This window comes from Oncorhynchus clarkii, chromosome 20 (assembly GCF_045791955.1).
Source record: "Oncorhynchus clarkii lewisi isolate Uvic-CL-2024 chromosome 20, UVic_Ocla_1.0, whole genome shotgun sequence".
Classification (NCBI taxonomy): domain Eukaryota; kingdom Metazoa; phylum Chordata; class Actinopteri; order Salmoniformes; family Salmonidae; genus Oncorhynchus; species Oncorhynchus clarkii.
The window spans coordinates 20811133-20833493 of NC_092166.1; the positions used below are offsets into that span (position 1 = coordinate 20811133).

General features: G+C 40.9%; 1 protein-coding gene across 3 annotated transcripts in view; it reads left to right on the forward strand.

Annotated features, from left to right (window-relative positions):
- LOC139376072 (astrotactin 1) overlaps window positions 1–22361 on the forward strand; it is a 231987-nt gene that overhangs the window by 193421 nt on the left and 16205 nt on the right. For 2 of the 3 annotated variants that reach the window (XM_071118230.1, XM_071118227.1), the window contains 3 exons: window positions 7928–8196; window positions 8882–9015; window positions 9321–9472. In XM_071118230.1, the coding sequence (XP_070974331.1) occupies window positions 7928–8196; window positions 8882–9015; window positions 9321–9472 (555 nt within the window). The remainder of the gene's footprint in view (window positions 1–7927; window positions 8197–8881; window positions 9016–9320; window positions 9473–22361) is intronic. The other variant, XM_071118229.1, reaches the window with a different exon arrangement.

Below are 22361 nucleotides of genomic sequence, written 5' to 3' on the forward strand. Positions count from 1 at the left end.
GGGGCGGGTGAGAGCTCTCTCTTTCTCTCTCTCTCTCTCTCTCTCTCTCTCTCTCTCTCTCTCTCTCTCTCTCTCACTCTCTCTTTTTCTCGCTCTCTCTCTCTCTAATTTTGGATTCTGCTGCTGATAGATATTAATTGACTTTTTTCCAGGTGCTCCCTCTTGGCTTAACTAGCTGCTCAGAAGTCAGATGGTAATTACAGGGAACCTATTTTATCAGTTTAATTACTGATATTTCCTGCCTGAAATTGATTCATCCTCCACAACGAGATGATTCTACAGATCGCCTTGGCTGCTCTCTGTCTCTGTGGCCAAGCTGAAACACTTAGGAATGTGACCTAAGACTTATATGTAACCTGACAGAGCTGTACACTGTCTGCTGTACATAGAAGCTAAAGAGAGGGAGAGATATCTTGGCCGGCTAGCTATCGCATAACAACACTTTACTGAAATCCACCAAAGCAGGAGAGATAGGGGAGTAGAGAACATGGTTGACTGGGCTGGGGTGGTGGTGGTGGTGGGTGTTTGTGTTAAGCTTTGGTGAAGATTGAGGATGAGCTGTGCAGGGCGGTTGCGATGTCAACACAGGGTGACCTCGGAGTGTGCTTGACAGAATAGGGGCTTGAGATAGGGACCTGATGTAGCAGTCATCGCTTGGCCCATATTACTCATTTTGGAGGTCAGACAGGTGGGACCCTTGTGAGTTCCTTTTTATAATTAATCTTTTCACCCAAAGAGGATGGCGATGGCTTCCTCCTCTGAGTAACAGACAAGACCATCAGGGAGACAACTGTGTGCTTCTGGACGATCAGCAAATATACTGCCTCTCGAAATCGAATCTCTACGCCTATAATTTGTTTGTCTTACTTTATGTCTTATGCAGAACAAAGGATAGGCTAACCCCTTAGTCAAGTATGATGAATTTGTACAGACTGGAGTTTACTGCAGCCATTATTTAAGGAAGATAATTCATGTTAATGTTAAGTCTCGGTTTTTCCGTGAAGCTTTTTCCTGTCACTTAGATGCCACAATAAATTATGAGAGTGATTCAAAATAAATACTCCAGCACATCAATGTCAGCCTCTGAAAACCGAACGTTTTAATGACCCATGAACCAACAACCTCTAATGAAAAGTGATCTAGACATTTCCTCAACCTTGAGCAGATTCCTCCCAGAGCTATGCATATTTCTCTCTGTCTAAGCAGGAGAGACATTTTTTCTCTGCTATTTGGGGAAGGTTTTCTGATATCGTTCATTGCGATAAGAAGTCTATACTAAAGAAATGTGAAGTTTGGAAAGGAAATAACTTTGCTAATAAGGGTGATTCTTAATGGGACAATTGATGGCTACAACCATCAAACTAGTGGTTGTAGTTTAAAGGATGATACAATAAAACATGTGGTGCACATTGTTAAACGAATCGCTCTATTTACCGTTATTGCAGCAATTCAGGCAATTTATCGCAATATGTATTTTTATTAATATCACCCAGCTCTAATGCAACCTATCTTTACGTTGATCTGTTGTTGTACTACCTCAGTATATTGCTTTTATAGGCATCTCTATTTGGTTGTTTTCCGGGAGGATGCACAGTTTGGAATTCCATTGAATTGCTTTTTTTTTTTTTGTTGCCTCTTACAATGTGTTCTTTCAGTTAATTAGTGGAGGTAGCTAAAACTTTTGGATGGCTGCAGCAAGCCAGCACCCATGAAGGTCGCTGCGCCCGCCAAAAGTGTAAATGATACTGTGGGGTGAATGTAGTGTTGCCGTGTAATCTGTCCATGAAAATAATGCCAGCTGCCAGCCTCATGTGGACTGATAAGGCCTACGACTGCACCTTGCTGGTGAGGAAAAAATGAAACACCACTGTTGAGATCCGCAGCAGCTCCCAGGGACACTAACACCGAGTTGCAAACATTTGATTATACTGTATCGCTGTTGCTATGGGGCTGCCTCGGCTTGATTCTCTCTCAGCTTGCTATGAAATGGATGCCTCTGGTATAGATTTAAGTCAGACAAGCCCATAACATACAATATTATATTACAGTCAGTCAGAGCCAGTCAAATTGATCTTATCTGTATAAAAACCCCACTGCATCCTTGACTTTTATGATCTTATGTTTCCTACTGCTTGCCATATTTTCTCCCCTGTGAACCTGTAGAACACAAGCTGGGCAAAATAAACCCAATGAAATGTCAGGAATGGCAACATAAATCAAGTTCAGTTCCATGGTGGGAGTTGTTAATATTCTGGATCTGAATATCTTGGCACTCAAATAGACTAATATTGGTATGGATAATCCATTTACCTTCTGAGGTGGCTCGTACACTGCTGTTTCTCTCATCTCTAACAATGGTTTTATGAAGTTTCAGGTCTTTGTTTGTAATGGGTTATAGAGACATGATGGTTGAATAAATATTTCCTAGCAAAGCTCTGCAATAGGAAAATACTATATCATTGCCTGTTATTGAGAATTATATAATACAATTATATAATTTCCTATATAAAATATATCTAAGAATTCCTCCCACTGTGCACGTATTCTTTGTACAGCTGTGATGTCTCACCTGGAGGCGAATCCTCAGTAAATTGCCTTCAATTCAGACCGTTGCAAACTCAGGCCAACCTAACAGGCCAAAGTATAGGGAGGTGTTGGTGGGATTTGAGGACCGACAGACGCGTTAGTCCCCTTCAAAGTCCATGAACAAGATGTCACTTTAATGTGGTGCGTCCGTGGGCAGGCCCAATCAACGGTAAATAAACGCAGGCACTTTCACCTGCGCTGCAAAGAGCCGTGGCTACAGCTTCTATTAAGGGCCAGAGAAGGCTGTTAGTTAAGCACATTGCCAGCCCAGCCTGCTAAAGTGCAGAGATAAATCAAACTTCAGAAAGCTTGAAAGGTTCGCTGGCCAAGTAGGCTGGAGAGACTGAAGGAATTAGTATGTAAATACCCCATTCTGTTTTACTAGCCCAGATGTCAGGCCATCCATATGGTTTAGGCCTATGTACAGTAGTCCAATTGAGAGCTTCTACCCTTCCACACCTGCTTGGTAGGTGGGTATTGACTGGTGGGGAAAAAGGTACTCACAACCACTGTCTTAGCAATCAGGTTGAATATCACAGTGAATTGCCACTCAGAGTAGGTATCTGCTTTATTGCATTTTGTTTAGCTGCGTATAGCCTTGGGCCAGTAACTCAAAGGTTGCTAGATCAAATCCCCGAGCTGTCAAGGTAAAAATATGTCATTCTGCCCCTGAACAAGGCAGTTAACCCACTGTTCCTAGGCTGTCATTGAAAATATTAAAGAAATAAAATAAATAAAGAATTTGTTCTTAACTGACTTGCCGAGCTAAATAAAGGTTAAAATAAAAAAATAGGTGTAGCAAAGTGTGCCACTGTGAATTATCAAGGACAAGCAGTGTCTGCCTGGGAAGATTTGCCCGTCACAGAGATTTGTTTAAGAGCTCCAATGTATTCTGTTCCTGGTCGGGTTGCACTGTGTAGAAGTATTGCTTTCTGGGGGCACCGCATGGCTCACTGCATGTAGTCAAATTTTAGTGATCTTTTTCAAACAGTATCAATATGATACTTTTAAACTCTCTTTGATATGATTTTCCCACCCAGTGATCTGTGTTGCCTTTGTAGCTTTACTGTCTATTTTAATTCTGTAATGCGTAAGTCAGCTGGAAATCATAATAACAATGTTTTTATTAGCATCTATTCTCCACAAAATGTAAAAGATTCCCCTATTATTTCCTCCCTTAGAATGGTGAACAAAAGAATCTGCAGTGATATGATCAGTCATATTTTTTTAAATCCTGCAATGCTGCTAGAAACACGGACTATAGCATCACCTAGTGTTGATCTGAGAGTATTTCTCTATGTGGGAGGAAAAGTATTGTATCCCCTGAACAAATTAAATCAAATCGAATCACATTGTCGTTGTCACATGCGCCGAACACAGTGAAATGCTTACTTTACCAACAATGCAGCTTTAAGAAAAATACCTTAAAAAAAAGAAATAAAAGTAACAAATAATTATACAGGGGGCACCGGTACAGAGTCAATGCACGGGGGCACTGGTTAGTCGAGGTATTTGAGGCAATATGTACATGTACTGTAGGTAGAGTTATTAAAGTGACTCTGCATGGATAATAAACAGAGAGTAGCAGCTGTGTAAAAGAAGAGGGGGGGGGGGCAATGCAAATTGTCTAGGTAGCCATTTGATTTCATGTTCAGGGGTCTTGGGGGTAGAAGCTGTTTAGAAGCCTCTTGGACCTAGACCGCTTGCCGTGCAGTATCGGAGAGAACAGTCTGTACTGGGCCGTATGCACTACCGTCTGTAGTGCCTTGTGGTCGGAGGCCGAGCACTTGCCAGTGATGGTGCAGCTGTTTGAGGATCTGAGGAACAATGCCAAATCTTTTCAGTCTCCTGAGGGGGAATAGGTTTTGTCGTGGCCTTTTCACGACTGTCTTGGTGTGCTTGGACCATGCAGTTTGTTGGTGATGTGGACACCAAGGAAATCTCAACCTGCTCTACTACAGCCCTGTCAATGAGAATGGGGCATGCTCGGGCGTCCTTTTCCTGTAGTCCAATCATCTCCTTTGTCTTGATCACATTGAGGGAGAGGTTGTTGTTCTGGCACCTCCCTATAGGCTGTCTCATCAGCAAACTTACTGATGGTGTTGGAGTCATGCCTGGACATGCTGTCATGAGTGAACAGGGAGCACACACCCCTGAGGAGTCCCCATGTTGAGGATCAGCATGGCAGATTTGTTGTTACCTACCCTTACCACCTGGGTGCAGCCCGTCAGGAAGTCCAGGATCCAGTTGCAGAGGGAGGCATTTAGTCCCAGGGTCCTTAGCTTAGTGATGAGCTTTGAAGGCACTATTTAATAAATAAAAAAAATAGACTTTATTCAATTAGGCAAGTCAGTTGACGGCCTACACCGGTCAAACCCAGGTGACGCTGGGCCAATTGTGCTCCGCCCTATGGGACTGTCAAACACAGCCGGTTGTGATACAGCTTGGATTTGAACCAGGGTGTCTGTAGTGACACCTCTAGCACTGAGATGCAGTGTCTTAGACCCCTGCGCCACTCAGGAGCCCCATGGTTCAGCTATGATGTTGAAACCTGAGCTGTAGTCAATGAATAGCATTCTCACATAGGTGTTCCTTTTGTCCAGGTGTGAAAGGGCAGTGTGGAGTGCAATAGAGATTGCATCATCTGCTGATCTGTTGGGGCGGTATGCAAATTGGAGTGGGTCTCGGGTTTCTGGGATAATGGGGTTGATGTGAGCCATAACCAGCCTTTCAAAGCACTTCATGGCTACAGACGTGAGAGCTACGTGTCGGTAGTCATTTAGGCAGGTTACCTTAGTGTGCTTGGGCACAGGGACTATGGTGGTCTGCTTGAAACATGTTGGTATTACAGACTCCGACAGGGAGATTTTGAAAATGAAGACACTTGCCAACTGGCAAGTGAAGACACTTGCCAGTTGGTCAGCGTATGCTCGGAGTACACTTCCTGGTAATCCGTCTGGCCCTGCGGACTTGTGAATGTTGACCTGTTTAAAGGTCTTACTCACATCGGCTATAGAGAGTGTGATCACACAGTCATCTGGAACAGCTGATGCTCTCATGCTTCTTTCAGTGTTACTTGACTCAAAACAAGCATATAAGTAATTTAGCTCGTCTGGTAGGCTTGTGTCACTGAGCAGCTAGCGGCTGCCCAAATCCTCCCACATCCGACGAGCGTCAGAGCGGTGTAGTACGATTCGATCTTAGTCCTGTATTGAGGCTTTGCCTGTTTGATGGTTCGTCGGAGGGCATAGCGGGATTTCTTATAAGCTTCCGGTTTAGAGTCCCGCTACTTGAAAGTGGCAGCTCTACCCTTTAGCTCAGTGCGGATGTTGCGTGTAATCCATGGCTTCTGGTTGGGGTATGTACGCACAGTCACTGTGTGGACGACGTCATCGATGCAGTTATTGTTGAAGCCAGTGACTGATGTGGTGTACTCCTCAATGCCATCGGAAGAATCCTAGAACATATTCCAGTCTGTGCTAGCAAAACAGTCCTGAACACCAACTGTTCCCGAGTGATGACACATTCTGTCTGGTCTATACTGTGTCAAAGAATCTTCAAATCCTCACCTTCCTAACATCTTGTAATTGGTACCTATCTGACTGTCAGAAACGGGAAGCACCCAACACAATTTAGATTAAAAGTTTCTCATTTTGCACCACTATTTGCTCAAGGTGGGCTGCAGATGACAGGATTTTCCTCTGCTTTCTCATCCCGAGACCCTGTATGGAATGTATGGAATTTAATGGGATGTTTTCTCCTTTCCTTGAAAGTGATTTGTCTTTGCAGCCTTATCTTGATATTCATTATGTTTGCCACATAACTGTCTGGGTGATGAGGTAGAGCAGCATGTCAAAGCAAAATGGTGTATGTGTGCATGTGTGCATGACATATGTAAGTGCGTGTGTGTGTGTGCACGTAAGAGAGAGTGTTTAAAATACATGTATTGTTGTGTATTCATGTATTTTGGTTCTCCAACATCATTTATGTTTCTAGAGTGATTCTCTGAGTCGATTTCCTTAAGCATTGATCCACTATTTCATTCCAAAGCCTAAAAGTCAACGCCAATCTCCTAACTCAAGTTGTCCTTATAAAACGGCCACCATTAACATCCTGCATGTCTCGTGAAAACGGTCAGACGTGACCTGAGTCTCTCAGCAGCTGTGTTTGACATGGACAGAGTGCATGCTATGGCTCCAGGCACAGACCCTCTCTCTTTGATTAATCAAGCACTGTCACGACCCACAGAGGGCCACCGTACCCCCTCAGGCCTGACCATGGTCGTCCCAAATGGAATCATATTCCTTATAGCGCACGTAAGTACTGCACTAAATAGGGAATAGGGTGACATTTGGGACAGAGCCACCAGAGGTCCAGCTTGTCACGAATTGATGACGACTGACATGCCCTGCTAGTTGATCAGCGGCCAATAAAGTACATACATAGCTGAGCTTAATCACTCAAACTGCACCCAGGCCCGGACCAAACGCCCATGGAAAGCCCACCATTGTCATGTGTGTCACACTTTAAGGGCAATGTGATCTATGAATAACAGTGGGCAAACCCCATCTTTCTGATCGTATCTAATGATTATAGAAGTTGAATGATGTTGAAGCACGTTAGAACTCACTTGGCCCTGAAAGCTTGAACTGAGTGCAGTGATGTGTCCTCTTGTATGAGTGATGGCCATCTACTCTACGCTACATCTACTATTGATATACAAACAAAGTGAGGTGTGTATTCTGATTTAGTTTTATATCTCGATCCCATTCTAAGATATGGACTACATTATGTGGGAGAGTAAAGGGTGACTTTGTGTGTGTATTTCTCCCCTTCACCCGGTTGGCTCATAAAGCCATGTCTCATTTCATCAAAACCAGCTCCCCGCTACTGGCTATTCCTCAGTTGCCTGTTGAGCTTTTAAATTGCCTGTGTATGCACACGACTCAGCAGTATGAAGGAATGGTAATTTGAATGCTTTTTAAGAGAAAAAGTGGCAAAGCTTTGCATTTAATAACGTAACTTGCTCTTCAGAGTTGTCTTTGAAGATGCCAGCAGGCCAGCATTGCCCAAAGTGCATTTGAGAGGACAGCATAATAAATAGAATGGAATGCAGTGCCAGTTTTGAGGGAAATGCAATGTGTGGATATATCCGATATATATCCCAACATGAATCGTGATGATAACTCACATTTGTATTGAAAAATTCCACCTATAACTTCTCTATTTTGTAAATGCTGACAAGATTTCAAGTGTTGTTTGTAACAATATGTGTTATTCAGTTATGTCAATAAATCCTAATATCCAAAGCCCACAGTAACTATAACTATGCCCTTTTCAGGGAATTCCCCATCAGAAGAGTCAGAGGAGCGCGACAAGGAGCCCCGGACCCTGACCTACCCAGCGTACATCGCCAGCCTGCTGGACTCCGGTGCCAAGCGCATGGCGGTGGGGGTGCGCATGGACTGCAGCAGCCAAGGCCAGTGCCCGTACTCCTGCCACCTCTGCCATATGAGCCCTGGGCCTGGGCGTCCAGCTGAGCCTGTACTGCTCCAGATGACTAAGGCCACCCCGCTCTACGAGCTGGTCTCCAACAACGAGACCTACCAGGCACTGAAAACCTTGGTTTACTCTCTTTTTCACAGATTTTTGCAGACATAGTCAAATCTTCATGATCAGAGTGGATTCCTAAAATCGTTAATAAACTAAAGTGATACTGCCAAAAGCAGTGTGCACATTGTTTTGTGTTTGAAGATATCATAAAATGATTCCCATGCACCTGCAACAAACAACCTAAGATGTGCTTTTCCAATTATTTTATTCAGAGCATAGAGGAACATTCACCACCAATAATTTGATGTCAATTTATACATTGAATCATGCAGTGAGAGAACCCCTCGTTTTGGGAGTATACCACAGCAAAACACATAAGCTAGTTGTTTGGCAATGGCGGTCGCAAAATGTGCTGATCTCTGACTTGAAAATGTTGGGAAATCATGTAGTGTATACCAGACATAAGCCTACATCAGTATGCCAAACTGCTAATAGCTCTATATTGATCTACTGTGATTAAAGAAATGTTTTTAAGATACTAAATTATTTCATCACTTTCTACCTGGTTTTAGTCATTTAATTTGTATTAAAGAATTACTGACACATTCAAAACCTCCAATCTACCAGTTGAGAATCGCTGAACTAGAGGAAGACTGCATGACCCCCTAGAGGGGCAGATGATATTGATGCCAAGGCTCAGGTTGTGTGTGATACTGACAGTGTTTGCTCTCTCTCTTTGCAGGCACTGCAGGAGGCCATGATGAGCATGCTCTGGTGTTCTGGGAAAGGTGACGTCATCGATGACTGGTGCCGTTGCGACTCGAACGCATTCGGGATGGACGGCCTGCCAACATGTGCACCTCTCCCCCAGCCTAGGTTAGTCACTCAAAACAATCAGTTTACACAACTTGATAAACACAAATAAGATTGTATACATTGATTTTTTTATATTTTTTTATTTCACCTTTATTTAACCAGGTAGGCTAGTTGAGAACAAGTTCTCATTTACAACTGCGACCTGGCCAAGATAAAGCATAGCAGTGTGAACAGACAACACAGAGTTACACATGTAGTAAACAATTAACAAGTCAATAACACAGTAGAAAAAAAAATATCTAAAGATGAGCTTGTCTTGTCATGATTTGTGGAGTTAGGTGTCACTATCTTTATTTCTCTACCAGGCTTAGGTTGTCGCACTCCTATGAGCCCAGCAGTTCATTGGTCATCATGGAATGGAATCACACTGAGCCACTAATTGGGGTGCGGATTGTTGATTACCTCATCAGCCAGGAGAAGGTGACAGAGAGGACAGACCACTCCAAAGTGGAGACAGGTACATCCCTTGAGGAATTATGGTATTTATGTTAATTTCATACATTATGCCCATGTTTAAATACACAAACAGCGCTGTATGGTTACTTAATGTAGTGGCAAGGAAAGGCAACTTCAAACTACATGTTACCACAGCAAATTCTAGATGCTTAGAATGATTTAGATGTTTCCTGTTGTAGTTTTGCATGTAACCACAAGATGGTGGTCAATGGTAATAGTAGTGTGGCCTGCATTCACTTAGAGCACCTGAACGTTTTTAAGCTTGAAATAGGTTGCTTTTCTGACAAACGTATGATGAGAAAAATTATTGACCAATGAAACTGATGAGTCTGACATACTGAAAATGACCTATGAGGTACAAATCACTCAAAACTACAACTTTTAGTTTTTAGTGTTTTTAAATCCTTATGGAATGATTGGTGGATTGATTGATTGCTTCAAAGCACACACCTTAAATGTCAAACATTGGTGGTGGAATGGAGCTATGCAAGACAGTACAGATCTGGGACCACCTAGGAGAAGGGGAAAGATATCTGGAAGGAACGTTGTCGGGAGGAGTGGTTCTGATTTAAGCATTCAGTCTCCTGTCAGATTAAACCCCCCCCCCCCCCCCCCCCCCCCCAAAAAAAAGAATGTGGTGAATAACCTTCAGATGAACGTACTAGAACTCCAGGGATCCTCTCTGGGCCTCTTCTCTCTGGAAATGCTCTTCATTTTATCTCACAGATCCAGGCTTGTTTTATCCCGGCATCTAATGTGATACACATACTGTTGCCTAATGCTCAAGGCCATACTGTGTACTATGGAATTGTTCATAATGTAATATGATCGAAATCTATAGCTACAATTTTAACATGTGTGTTTTGTTAGGCGAAAATCCCTTATGTGGAATTGTTCATAATGTAATATGATCGAATCCTATAGCTACACTTCTAACATATGCATTTTGTTAGACGAAAAACCCTTATGTTGTTCACTGTCTCTATAGTTTTATTTGTATAATAAAATATTGGACTTGAATATAAGTCCATAATATATTCTGGCATCAATATGGTATCATCTAGCTTGTCTTGATGCTAACAGGTTTCATTTAGTATTAATTAAAAGTGACATTGATTGCATGGAGCCACCAGCCAAAACAGAACAAATCCATCAAGATGTGCAGATGGAAATGTTTTCTTTCTATCGATTGAAACATTTGTCTGTGTTAGATTTTTGATGAATTATCTGATTAGTTTTGCACCTGCTGCATATCCCAAGTTATCCAGTTGATGCAACGCCACAGTGACATATTTCAACGAAAGTTATTGACGTTTCACGTAATGTGTCTTTACACAGATCCTCTTGTTTGATTGGCTATATGGCCCTCAGGCTTTGGAATCATTCATCCATGTCCAAAGGGGATATTTCCTTTCTTTTTTCCCATCTGTCCAGCTTGTTTAGAAGTTGTTCATGGCTTCCCTTCTCTCCAGGCTATACTGCCCATCCCAAACCCCAACTTCAAACATGTTGTGGCCACAAAAAAACCAAAAGAACAATGTTATATCAAGTCCAAATGTGGGATTGTGAAAAAGTGATCGATGAGGAGGTGCTATTGTAAGGGCTAAGACTTACTGGAAGGGAAAGCAGTTTTTTTGTCTTTCTGTGGACTTAAGCCCTTCATCTCTGTTAGGCCTGGATTTGAATGAAACTCAAAACAGCTTCTTTGCCGTGTTTACTGGAAAGATCTGAACAGATTCCATGGAATGTAAAAAGAGATGACTACAGAATCTCACCCCTTTTTTTGTAGAGACTCAAATTCTTCCATTTTTCAAAAGAGAACCCGGACAACCCTTTACTTCATTTACACAAAACAACGGGGTGTTCCTCATGCTGTACTGTGCAGTGGTCACTTTCACTCCACCATAGCCTCGGATTACATTACCCTATATTATAGCTAGATACATATAATATATCATAGCTAATGACTGTAGTCTGGCCTTCTTGACAGGGGCTGGTTGTGTGCTAATCTCACACATAATGGGATTCAGGCACACAACTTGACATCATACCCCTCTCCCAGATGTTGAAGCTGACTAAATCGGAAGTCTGCTTTCAGTCATCACAACTGGGCCAGACTCCATGTGAAAACAAACAGCCGGCCCAGCCAGGCTGATGTCACTGCTTTGATCACCCAATAACGACAGGGTTTACTCAGGGGTCAGTGGGACATGACATCCAATCCGTAAACAGATTACGCGCACCCATGTGCTGCATGGGGCGGAGTGCCAAACTTCCTCCCCAGCAGGACAAGAGAACCCCTGAAAGGGATGCATACCCGTGGTGGAAGACAAGGTTTCATACCCAAGGAATGTTTCCATGAGCGCTTTGTCGGCCGTTGAGCTCACCTCAGCTGTTGGGCAAGGTCAAGTGCTAGGGCAGGTATATTACAGAAGCTGGCACGGGATCTAGGTGGCCTCATAGACCCACACATACCCAGAGAGCAAAAGTCCAGCTGTGAGTAGCGTAGACACTGGCCCCTCACCTGGGCAGGGCAAGACTCCGACAGAGTTCATGAGAAGTCAAGGGGCTAAGGTCTTTATTGCAGTACACAGTGTTATCCCTGCCATCCAAGACCTTTATTTCAGGCGGTGTTAGAGGAAGGCCCAAAATATTGCCAAAGACTCCAGCCACCCAAGCCATAGACTGTTTACTCTGCTACCGTCCGGCAAACTTTACCGGCTCTCAGACCAACAGGCTCCGAGACAGCATTACCCCAAAGGCATAAGACTGCTAAATAGTAAAATAATGGTACCCAAACTATCTGCTCTGACTCTATCTTGCACTGACCCTACGCACACTCACTAGACTAAATATACACACTATTTATACACACTCCCAAAGACTACATTGACACTCCCACATAAAACCCACACACATACACTACATACACACTTTCACACTCATCATTTGCTGCTGCTACTCTGTTCTCTATTTTACTCGTATTATTATCTATCCCGATGTCTAGTCACTTTACCCTGCCTTTATGTACATATCTACCACAAATACCTTGTACCCCTGCAGATTGATTTGGTACTGGTACTCCCCGTATATAGCTAAATATTTGTATATTGTATTTTACTCCTCTTGTTACTATTTGACTTTTCTTATTATTATTTTTAAACTACATCATTGGGAAGGGCTCATAAGAAAGCAGTTCACAGTAAAGTCTACACCAGTTGTATTCGGCGCATGTGACAAATACAATTTGATTTGACCTATAATCTATATGTTTAACTTGTGAAAATGACGTGTGTCTGCGTTTTGGTTCAATGAAACTCTACTCTTACTATTGCAACCTATGTTGTGGTTCCAGAACAGATAAAGAGTAAAAGCTTTGATTTAGTTTATTTGAGTTTAGTCATGATGATCTACTTCTTTGGAGATTTACAGCGAAATGACAATCACAACATACAACTAACATTGATGAGGTGAGAGATGTCAAACATAGCAATGCCACAAAAACAACCCTTAAGCTCATAACCACTTTCAGGCCGAGCTCTGACAAGTGGCAACACCGCACTCTATTCCCAGACAAATATTTACTTTACAAATGAAGTTGAAAGTCTGTGGTCCAGAAGGGATATTAGGAGAGGCAAGAGACAAGGGCGTCCTCACAACAGAGCGGGGAGTTGGATCGCACCATCAAAACCTCCATGTGCTGTATGCAAACAAAAGTCATGAGCAAAACACACAGATGTCAGTCCCGCCATGCTACCATGTGGTAAATGGTTCAGACTGCTTTAGACTGCTGTTGAAGCCACTCAGAAACAGAATTAATGCAAGTGTGGTGAGGCTCTATGCATGGCGGGAATTGTTTGAGCCAGAGGAAATACAATTATTCCTAACTGATCAAAGAACTCTGAAAGGTTTGTCATAAACAGATGTTTAATATTGAGTGGTGATAATGTGATTCTTATTTATGATCTACTGTATGACATTAGTAAAGTACTCTTAAGACAGATGAGAAGACCAATACATATTCAGTTCACAATCCGGGACCAAAAACAGATCAACCAATTTGAGCAGATTGTATAAGGTGTTTGCCAACTCTGTCTCCTCTCGACCATATTCAGTTTTACGTAAAGTGAGACCCTAAAACATTATGCATTAGGCTATGTTATACATTGTCTTTAATCAGATATCAACTGGGTTTCATCTAACACTCGTGTTATGCGCTCCAACAGTGTCATTGCCCTTTTTAAATCTTTTTCACATCATATTTGGGGTTTGGCAGTTTCAGATTCAGCTTTGGAACACATGCAAGTTCAAATTCTATCAGCTTCAGTTCAATGTTGAAATATTTTGCTGGATATCAAGAACAGGCAATTTATCACATCTCTAAGGCCATAATCGAAGGCAATACAGTATAAATTGTAAGCGGTAAGCGGTTCTATGACGTAAATGGCAGAGGCCGTGTTCTTATCAAAGGCTTTTTTGTGAGAAAGTCTACGCAGATTGAAATGTTCTTCCTCCCTCTACCCAAGCAACTTCACTTTTTAAAATGACACCCCCTCCCCCCTACTTCAATTAGGGCTTTATTTCCTCTGTTTCTCTGAAAAAGACAATACGTTCCATGTGGGAGATCAAGTCTGTTAATCATTTTTAGCCAGGAAGTGCCAAGAAGCAATGCTCTACAAACTGTTGTTGTCCATCTCTTGCCTTTTGTTAATCAAAGTAGACAACAAGAGCCAGATGTTATTTGTTGAGTCTTTACGGAGCTGCCAAGTCTGCTGGTACCTAGCAGTTGCTGTTTTAATAGAACTGGTAAAATTCCCAGCGTTTTGGACATGGGGGAACTTATGTGATGGATTAGGGAATTTTCAGGTTTAATTGTTTACCTGTTTATTAAACAAAAGAGTCTCTGTTTGTGTGTGTTCAGGCCCTAGGTCTTTCTTTCACTCCCCGTCTTTCCCTTTAAATCACTCATTTATTTTTCTCTCTTTGATGAAAAAATTGCGGACAGTGACACGTTCAGAATCTGCACCGTAGCAGAATCAATGTCTATGTTCATGTAGCGACGATTGAGACTTGAGTTTGAGATTAAATGTGACACTTTAATACAGAATCCAGTTGGATTCACGTGGGAAACATTGTTAAAATGCTCCAGGACCAGACTAGTGATATCTAATGTGCCAAAGTAAACTCTCTCTCATTTTAGCTGGCTAATGTTAGGATTGCTAGCTATTTTGGACTAACTTTGCCAGCTAATGACAACATTGCCATCTGTCTAAAGTAAATTTGACTGCATAAAAATAATGGCAAAATTTGTTTCCTACAAAATATTTTCTTACTTCAGCAATGTCATCTTATTTCCGGGCCACTAATGAAACAGTCCTTAACCCCCATTCAGAATGGCTGGCCATCAGTCACCTTTTGGGCACTACTATAGCAGAGAGCGACTTGAGAACGTTCATAAAAATGGCATGATGCTACCGAGTGATATAGGTGCAACCCGGGAATTCCCTTGTCAGACTCGGATTAGTCACTACTCCTCAGTAGCTCTTTCCCATTATAATACATTGTTTGATGAATAAATAAATGTGTTGAATGGGTATGAAAGCAACTACACATGTATTATCTTATGCAAAATATGGCAGGTTGGAATGGTCCTGGTCCATCTATAACTTTCTTATGCAAATATCTCATATCACATATGTTAGTAAAAAATATTCTTCCAGGAATACCACTCCACATACTACTATCTGACTCTGTCTCTCTACAAGATATCATGGGCTTGTCAGAATCTATTGTCAAGGTAGACCTGTGCCAACGGAAGGAATATGATATCAGCCTCAGCTGATGTGAGAGGGATAAATGCACTTTGGTTTCCTCTGAATTCATTGAAAATCACACAATACTTGGTGATTTGTATAGAAGCCTCGCATGTGACTAGATCAGGTTGCATGTGAACATCTGGTTAAAGCAATTCAAAATAAAATTGCGAGAGGATTATTTCATACCGCTTAGGATTCTTACATTTCGACCAGTTGACAAGATAATGAGGCCTTGGACAATGATAGCACAGTGGACTCATCGTTAGCTCATTATTTTGAGCATGTTCCCACACAGTTTAGCATAGACAACACAATGCTGATCATTAGCCACTCGCAATGGATTTGAACTTAGTTGAGTTATTTTAGATTATCCATACCCTCATGTATCCCTCTGCATATGTAATACACACCTGCAGTACTTTGTGCTTTATAGTATCTTTCCAACTACTAGGCTACTTTTAAAGATAGACACAAATGGACAGAACCATGATGTTTGAGGCAGCTATTCCTTTAAAGCTGCAAAATATGTCACTTTTTGGTCGACCCGACCAAATTCACATAGAAATATGAGTTATAGATCTGTCATTGCCATTGAAAGCAGGTCTAAGAAGCAATAGATCAGTACTATATGCACTATTTCTATGCTTCCCGTTCTTAAGTTTCGTTTTTGTGTGGTTTACTTTCGGTTTTGTACTCCAGCTTCAAACAGCTGAAAATACTATATTTTTGGTTATGGAAAATATATTTCACAGCGGTTTAGATGGTACAATGATTCTCTACACTATACTTGTTTATTTCGTCACAAAAACTGAAATTAGGCAAACTATTAGAATTTTTGCAAACAGGAAATGCCGGAGCAATTTCTGCCTAGTGAATCTTTAAAGACAAACGTTCAGATAATTAGTAGGACAACCTTTTGTCATCATTGTGATGTCGCCAGATTGACATCAGATGCAGTATAACGTTCACTAGCTTGCTAAGATTGAGGGGAGACCACCAGATTTTAGCTAGCTAACATTAGCATTGCTATTTTTGCCACACTTTGCTAAATAATGACAAATTGCCATCTGTCTAAAGTAAATTGAGGACGTAAAAATTATTGTCATTCAGCTGTGGTTGTTTACATTAGCATTATCTGATTGCTCAGAGAAACCACTGTTCCAAAAAGTTTTAAGTGAATTATGGGTTGACTCAGCTTCTGAGGATTTGCAGTCAGTTTTGCAGAATTGGTCCCTATAGACAATATAATTCACTCCAAAAGTTAATGGATCGGACAGGTGCTGAAGATGGCTGAGAGTTCTTCACATCGGGTCAATTATCAATCAAGCAATAACTCCCAGTATGGTGAACTTAATTAATCATGATCATTGGCAATAGAGCTCGACAGCTTATAGTCCTAGAAAACTTGATATCCCTTTTAAATGGAGGCAAGGCATCCAATGGAACAGATAGCTTTCAGGAAAAACAGCACTTCCTGGTTTGATTTTCCTCAGGTTTTCGCCTGCAATATCAGTTATGTTATACTCACAGACAATATTTTGACAGTTTTGGAAACTGTAGAGTGTTTTCTATCCTAATCTGACAATTATATGCATATTCTAGTTTCTGGACCTGAGAAATAGGCAGTTTCAAATGGGTATGTTTTTTAGCCAAAAAAATCCTGCCCCCTACACTCAATGACCTTTTATGAATTAAGCCTTTATGTGCTTGTTTTGATATAAATTCACAAAAAAGTAACGTTAGCTAACAAAGATTATATCATAGAATAAAATGTATAAGATGTTTATCACAGACCTTATTTTCGTTGTTTATCCAAAAACCCTAAACCCTCCCCCAAAAAACAGTCATTTCCCAATAGGCTTTGGCCAACGGAGTTGGTGCCTACAAAAATACCCCATTACTATTGCTCTCTATGGCAACAGTGGTGGTTATTTCAATCACTGGATCATGTCAATGGAGGGTAATGTGCAGGGGATGATCCCGGAGAGTGAAAAAGAAATGCAACTGCCCTGGTACTAAAGAATGTCACTGAAATATTTTGTTAACACCACAAGATTTTGGTTGATCCCACTATCCCAGTTCTCTTACAACGAGAAATATGATTAAGCTCAGATTCTGGACCATGATGAATAGAGGATTATGGGAGTCTTGTTGTGTAGCATTTTTTGGGCAGAATGTTAGATTTATAAAGAGATGGTGCATGTAAAACATTATTTTGAAGGATAACTTTAGAAGGATCATAACTTGGCATTGCTAAGCAGTGAATAGCCTGATATGAAGTAATAGATCACTTCTGATAGCTATTACGAGCAATCCAAGTGGTATGAGAAAGTACCTGTCAGGACTAAAGCCATATCTATTTATTTTTGCTGTCTGTCAAATATCAGGAAGCCAATAGCGCTTTTCAATTCTGATGTCCATAAAAGGGCGGCACACAATGTTGTACAGTTGCATGTTGTGTGTAGGCAGACCTATGTAATTCGATTAAGATAGCATGCATGTTTTAATCCTTTCTTGCAGTCAATGACCAAAAGCGTCCTCTTTGGCCTCATGGGTAAAAATCCCAAAATCTGCAATATATGAACCTTTGTGTTTTTCATTTAGCTAAATGGACAATCACATTATTATTACATAGCCATGCGAATATGTAATGTAATGCTTGTAATGCCCCATACGAAAAAGATTGCGGTCAGAGTGTAGTATAACTGTAGTACACCGCAATATAACTGCAGTTCGAGTGCAGTATAACTGCAGTATGCTGCAGTTTTTCTGCAATTACTGCGTCCAAAATACCCCAGTCGACTGCAGTCACTGCACGTTTACTGCTGTTTCAAAACTGCAATCTTTTTTTGTAAGGGGCCATGTGAGACTGTTGACTGTATTGGCCGTCTACCAACTCAAAACAGTTGTCTTTTCCAACAACTCCCATTTTAAAACTGAAGGATTTAAAGTGTTTATTTCAGGTTGAATATCGAACAACCCTGGTCCTTCACACAGTTCATTGGTGGACTAGCAAACTAGCTGCATTTCTTTTATTTTGTATTTGTTTGCTTCATTTCTCACTGGCTGGCTAGCTAGCAAGATCACTAATTCAATATTTTAAAACTTGTCTACATAACTTATACATTCCTGAGTTCAAAAATAGTTTATTTGTTCATCTAAACAACTGATGGTGAGAAGCTCATTTTAGCTAGTTAGCAAGCAAACACTGATACATCATCTTACTTTGTGAACATTCCCTTCTGTTGCATAGGCCTACTGCTTTCGGCAACTGTGCTTCTTTGTCAAAACATTTTATAGTTGTCAAACTTATTGGTGGCACATTTGCCATCTACCCGCCAAATATGTCCGCCAGCTTTTTGGGGGGTGCAAGAATACAACGTTTTAGTGTGTCAAAAAAATTACAAAATAAAAGTATGCTTTAAATGCCAGAATGTCCTATTGCATTCTTCTCTTCATCTAGTGTGAATTTGCTGCACACTATACAGTAGATAGGGTAGCTGACAATGTCACGAAAATGATGCATGTGATTCAATAGGGCAGAAGTCCATGTGTTGTTGTGATTCTGGATGACCAGATAGCTTGCAACAATGACAAGAAGCTGCCATGTGGGGAATCGTAGGTGGCTCGTTTCAGCTCGTTTTATCTTGTTCTTGTTACCATGTCTTGTTTTGAGGTGTTTTGACTGATGTCATGTCTCTGCTAATAGGGCCAAAATTCGCTAACTAGCTAACCAACAACTGTAACAATGTATTTGAGAGACAACAAATCAAATCAAGTGCTCATAGTGCAAATGCATTTATATTTTCAATAAACATTCGAGACGAAATGTAGTTTACAGGCCAACCCCGTCTGTTTTGCCACATCGTTGCACATGTGTCAGTTTTGTTGCTAAACAATTAACCAATCTATCGAGGACAAAACATTTATTTTCGGACCCACCTTTGTTTGACAACAGCTGAAAATCAGGGGACAGGCTGTACCGAAATGAACAAATGGCAGGGAACAACCTTCTTGTCAGTTTGGATAAGCCTTGAATGTTGATATGTGTTGCTCACAGCATACAGTTTTACTAAACACTATGTTTTAAATCATATGTAGTATGGTTAGTACATTTAGTTAAATGAAGTACCCTAAGCTAGAAAGATTTTTCACTAAACAAATAGATCCAGCTCACATAAAATATCTGCAGTACATTGCCAAAATATATATTTGTTCTCCATTTGTCAACAATGTCAACAATCATAGCCATATTTGATTATTTTAGTCAATTTTTGTATCTTTTTGAGAGACAACCCTTCAGAGGAAGCATCAAAAGTAGTTTTAGAGTGGTTTTATATCTCAAAGTATATGACAGATGGTTATCTACAGTATGTTGTCATGAAGTGCAAATTTAAACAAATATGAACTCTTACTGTATTCTTAATCCCATAAAAGAATAGAAACGTTTTACATTTGTTTCCTTAGAACAAAACAGCATCCAACCCTCTAACCACTAGGCAGGTAGTCTAGTGGTCAGAGCGTTGGGCCAGTAACCGAAAGGTTGCTGGATCGAATCCCTGTCATTCTGCCCCTGAACAAGGTAGTTAACCCACTGTTCCCCTGTAGGCCATCGTTGAAAATAAAAATGTGTTCTTAACTGACTTGCCTAGTTAAATAAAGTGACTTGCCTAAATAATATGCGAGCCAACTTAAGTGCAACTTAATGTATTTCCAGCGTCCCTTCCCAATGGGCTCTAAACAGTACTTTCTTTACGCTAGACAGATATTCCAATTCTAGCAATTAATATGCTAAGTGGTACAATCCTTCACAATGTCACTTTTCATTTCCATCTTTCTGCGTTTTAAATCCACGCTTCTTTGTAGGTCTCTGTGCAAGTGAAATATTTCTCAGTGACAGCAGTCTTTTTTCGGTGATGTTTTCACTGTTACCTGACCCAATGTTTTTACCAATTGGTGACCCATACAGGTTGAGCAGGATTCAGGGAGGTCATACAGGATGACCACCTCAGAGAATATCTTTCCCAGTGAGCTGAAATGCATAGGCCCATAGCAAATGCCCTTTGACACATGCAACCCAGCTGGAAAAACACCTTTCCTGCCACTCCTTAATGAGAACAAGCATGGTACAGTGCATTTGGAAAGTATTCACACCCCTTAACTTTTTCTACATTTTGTTAGTTACAGCCTTATTGTAAAGGCTGTGTTTTTTTTTCTTTTTTTCGCTATTTTCTACATTGTAGAATAATAGTGAAGAGATCAAAACTATGAAATAAAACATATGGAATCATGTGGTAACCAAAAAAGTGTATTTTATATTTGAGATTCTTCAAAAATCCACCCTTTGCCTTGATGACAGCTTTGCACACTCTTGGCATTCTCTCAACCAGCTTCACCTGGAAAACTTTTCCAACAGTCTTGAAGGAGTTCCCACATATGCTGGGCACTTGTTGGCTGCTTTTCCTTCACTCTGTGGTCCAACCTATCCCAAACCATCTCAGTTTGGTCGGGTCATCTTATGCTAGCACTCCATTACTCTCCTTCTTGGTAAAATAGCCCTTACACAGCCTGGAGGTGTGTTTTGGGATCATTGTCCCGTTGAAAAACAAATGATAGTCCCACTAAGCCCAAACCAGATGGGATGGCATATCATTGCAGAATGCTGTGGTAGTCATGCTGGTTAAGTGTGCCTCCTCCTCCATGCTTTACAGTGGGAAATCCACATGTGGAGATGATCCGTTCACCCACGCCGCGTCTCAGAAAGACACAGCGGTTGGAACCAAAAATCTCAATTTTGGACTCCAGACCAAAGGACAAATGTCCACCGGTCTAATGTCAATTGCTAGTGTTTCTTGGCCCAAGCAAGTCTTTTCTTAGTATTGGTGTCCTTTAGTAGTGGTTTCTTTGCAGAAATTCGACCTTGAAGGACTGATTCACGCAGTCTCAACTGAACAGTGGTTGAGATGTGTTTATTACCTGACCTCTGTGAAGTATTTATTTGGGCTGCAATTTCTGAGGCTGGTAACTAATGAACTTATCCTCTGCAGCAGAGGTAACTCTGGGTCTTCCTTTCCTGTGGCGGTCCTCATGGGAGCCAGTTTCATCTGGCTCAAATGCATTAACTTCTTTGGGCTGAGATCCCGCTAACGGGATTAATATGACAACAGCCAGTGAAAGTGCAGGGCGCCAAATTCAAAACAAGATAAATATCATAATTAAAATTCCTCAAACATACATCTATTTTACACCATTTTAAAGATACACTTCTTGTTAATCCCACCACAGTGTCTGATTTTCAAAAAGGCTTTACAGCGAAAGCAAACCAAACGATTATGTTAGGTCAGAGCCAAGTCACAGAAAAACACAGCCATTTTTCCAGCCAAAGAGAGGAGTCACAAAATGCAGAAAGAGATAAATTAATCACTAACCTTTGATGATCTTCATCATATGACACTCATAGGACTTCATGTTACACAATACATGTATGTTTTGTTCGATAAAGTTCATATTTATATAAAAACAATCTCAGTTTACATTGGCGCGTTACGTTCAGTAGTTCCAAAACATCTGGTGATTTTGCAGAGAGCCACATCAATTTACAGAAATACTCATAATAAACATTGATAAAAGATACAACTATTATGCACGGAATTATAGATACACTTCTCCTTAATGCAACCGCTGTGTCAGATTTCAAAAAAACTTTACGGCGCTCAGAGACCAAAACAACCCAAACAGATATCCGTCATGTTGTGTAGTCAACAGAAGTCAGAAATAGCATTGTAAATATTCACTTACCTTTGATGATCTTCATCAAGGAATCCCAAGAATCCCAGTTCCACAATAAATGTTTGTTTTGTTCAATAATGTCCATAATTTATGTCCAAATACCTCCTTTTGTTAGCGCATTCAGTTCACAAATCCAAATTCATGGCGCGTGATCACTAGGAGCAGACGAAAAGTCAAAAAGTTCTGTTACAGTCCGTAGAAACATGTCGAACGATGTATAGAATCAATATTTAGGATGTTTTTAACAAAAATCTTCAATAGTGTTCCAACTGGAGAATTCCTTTG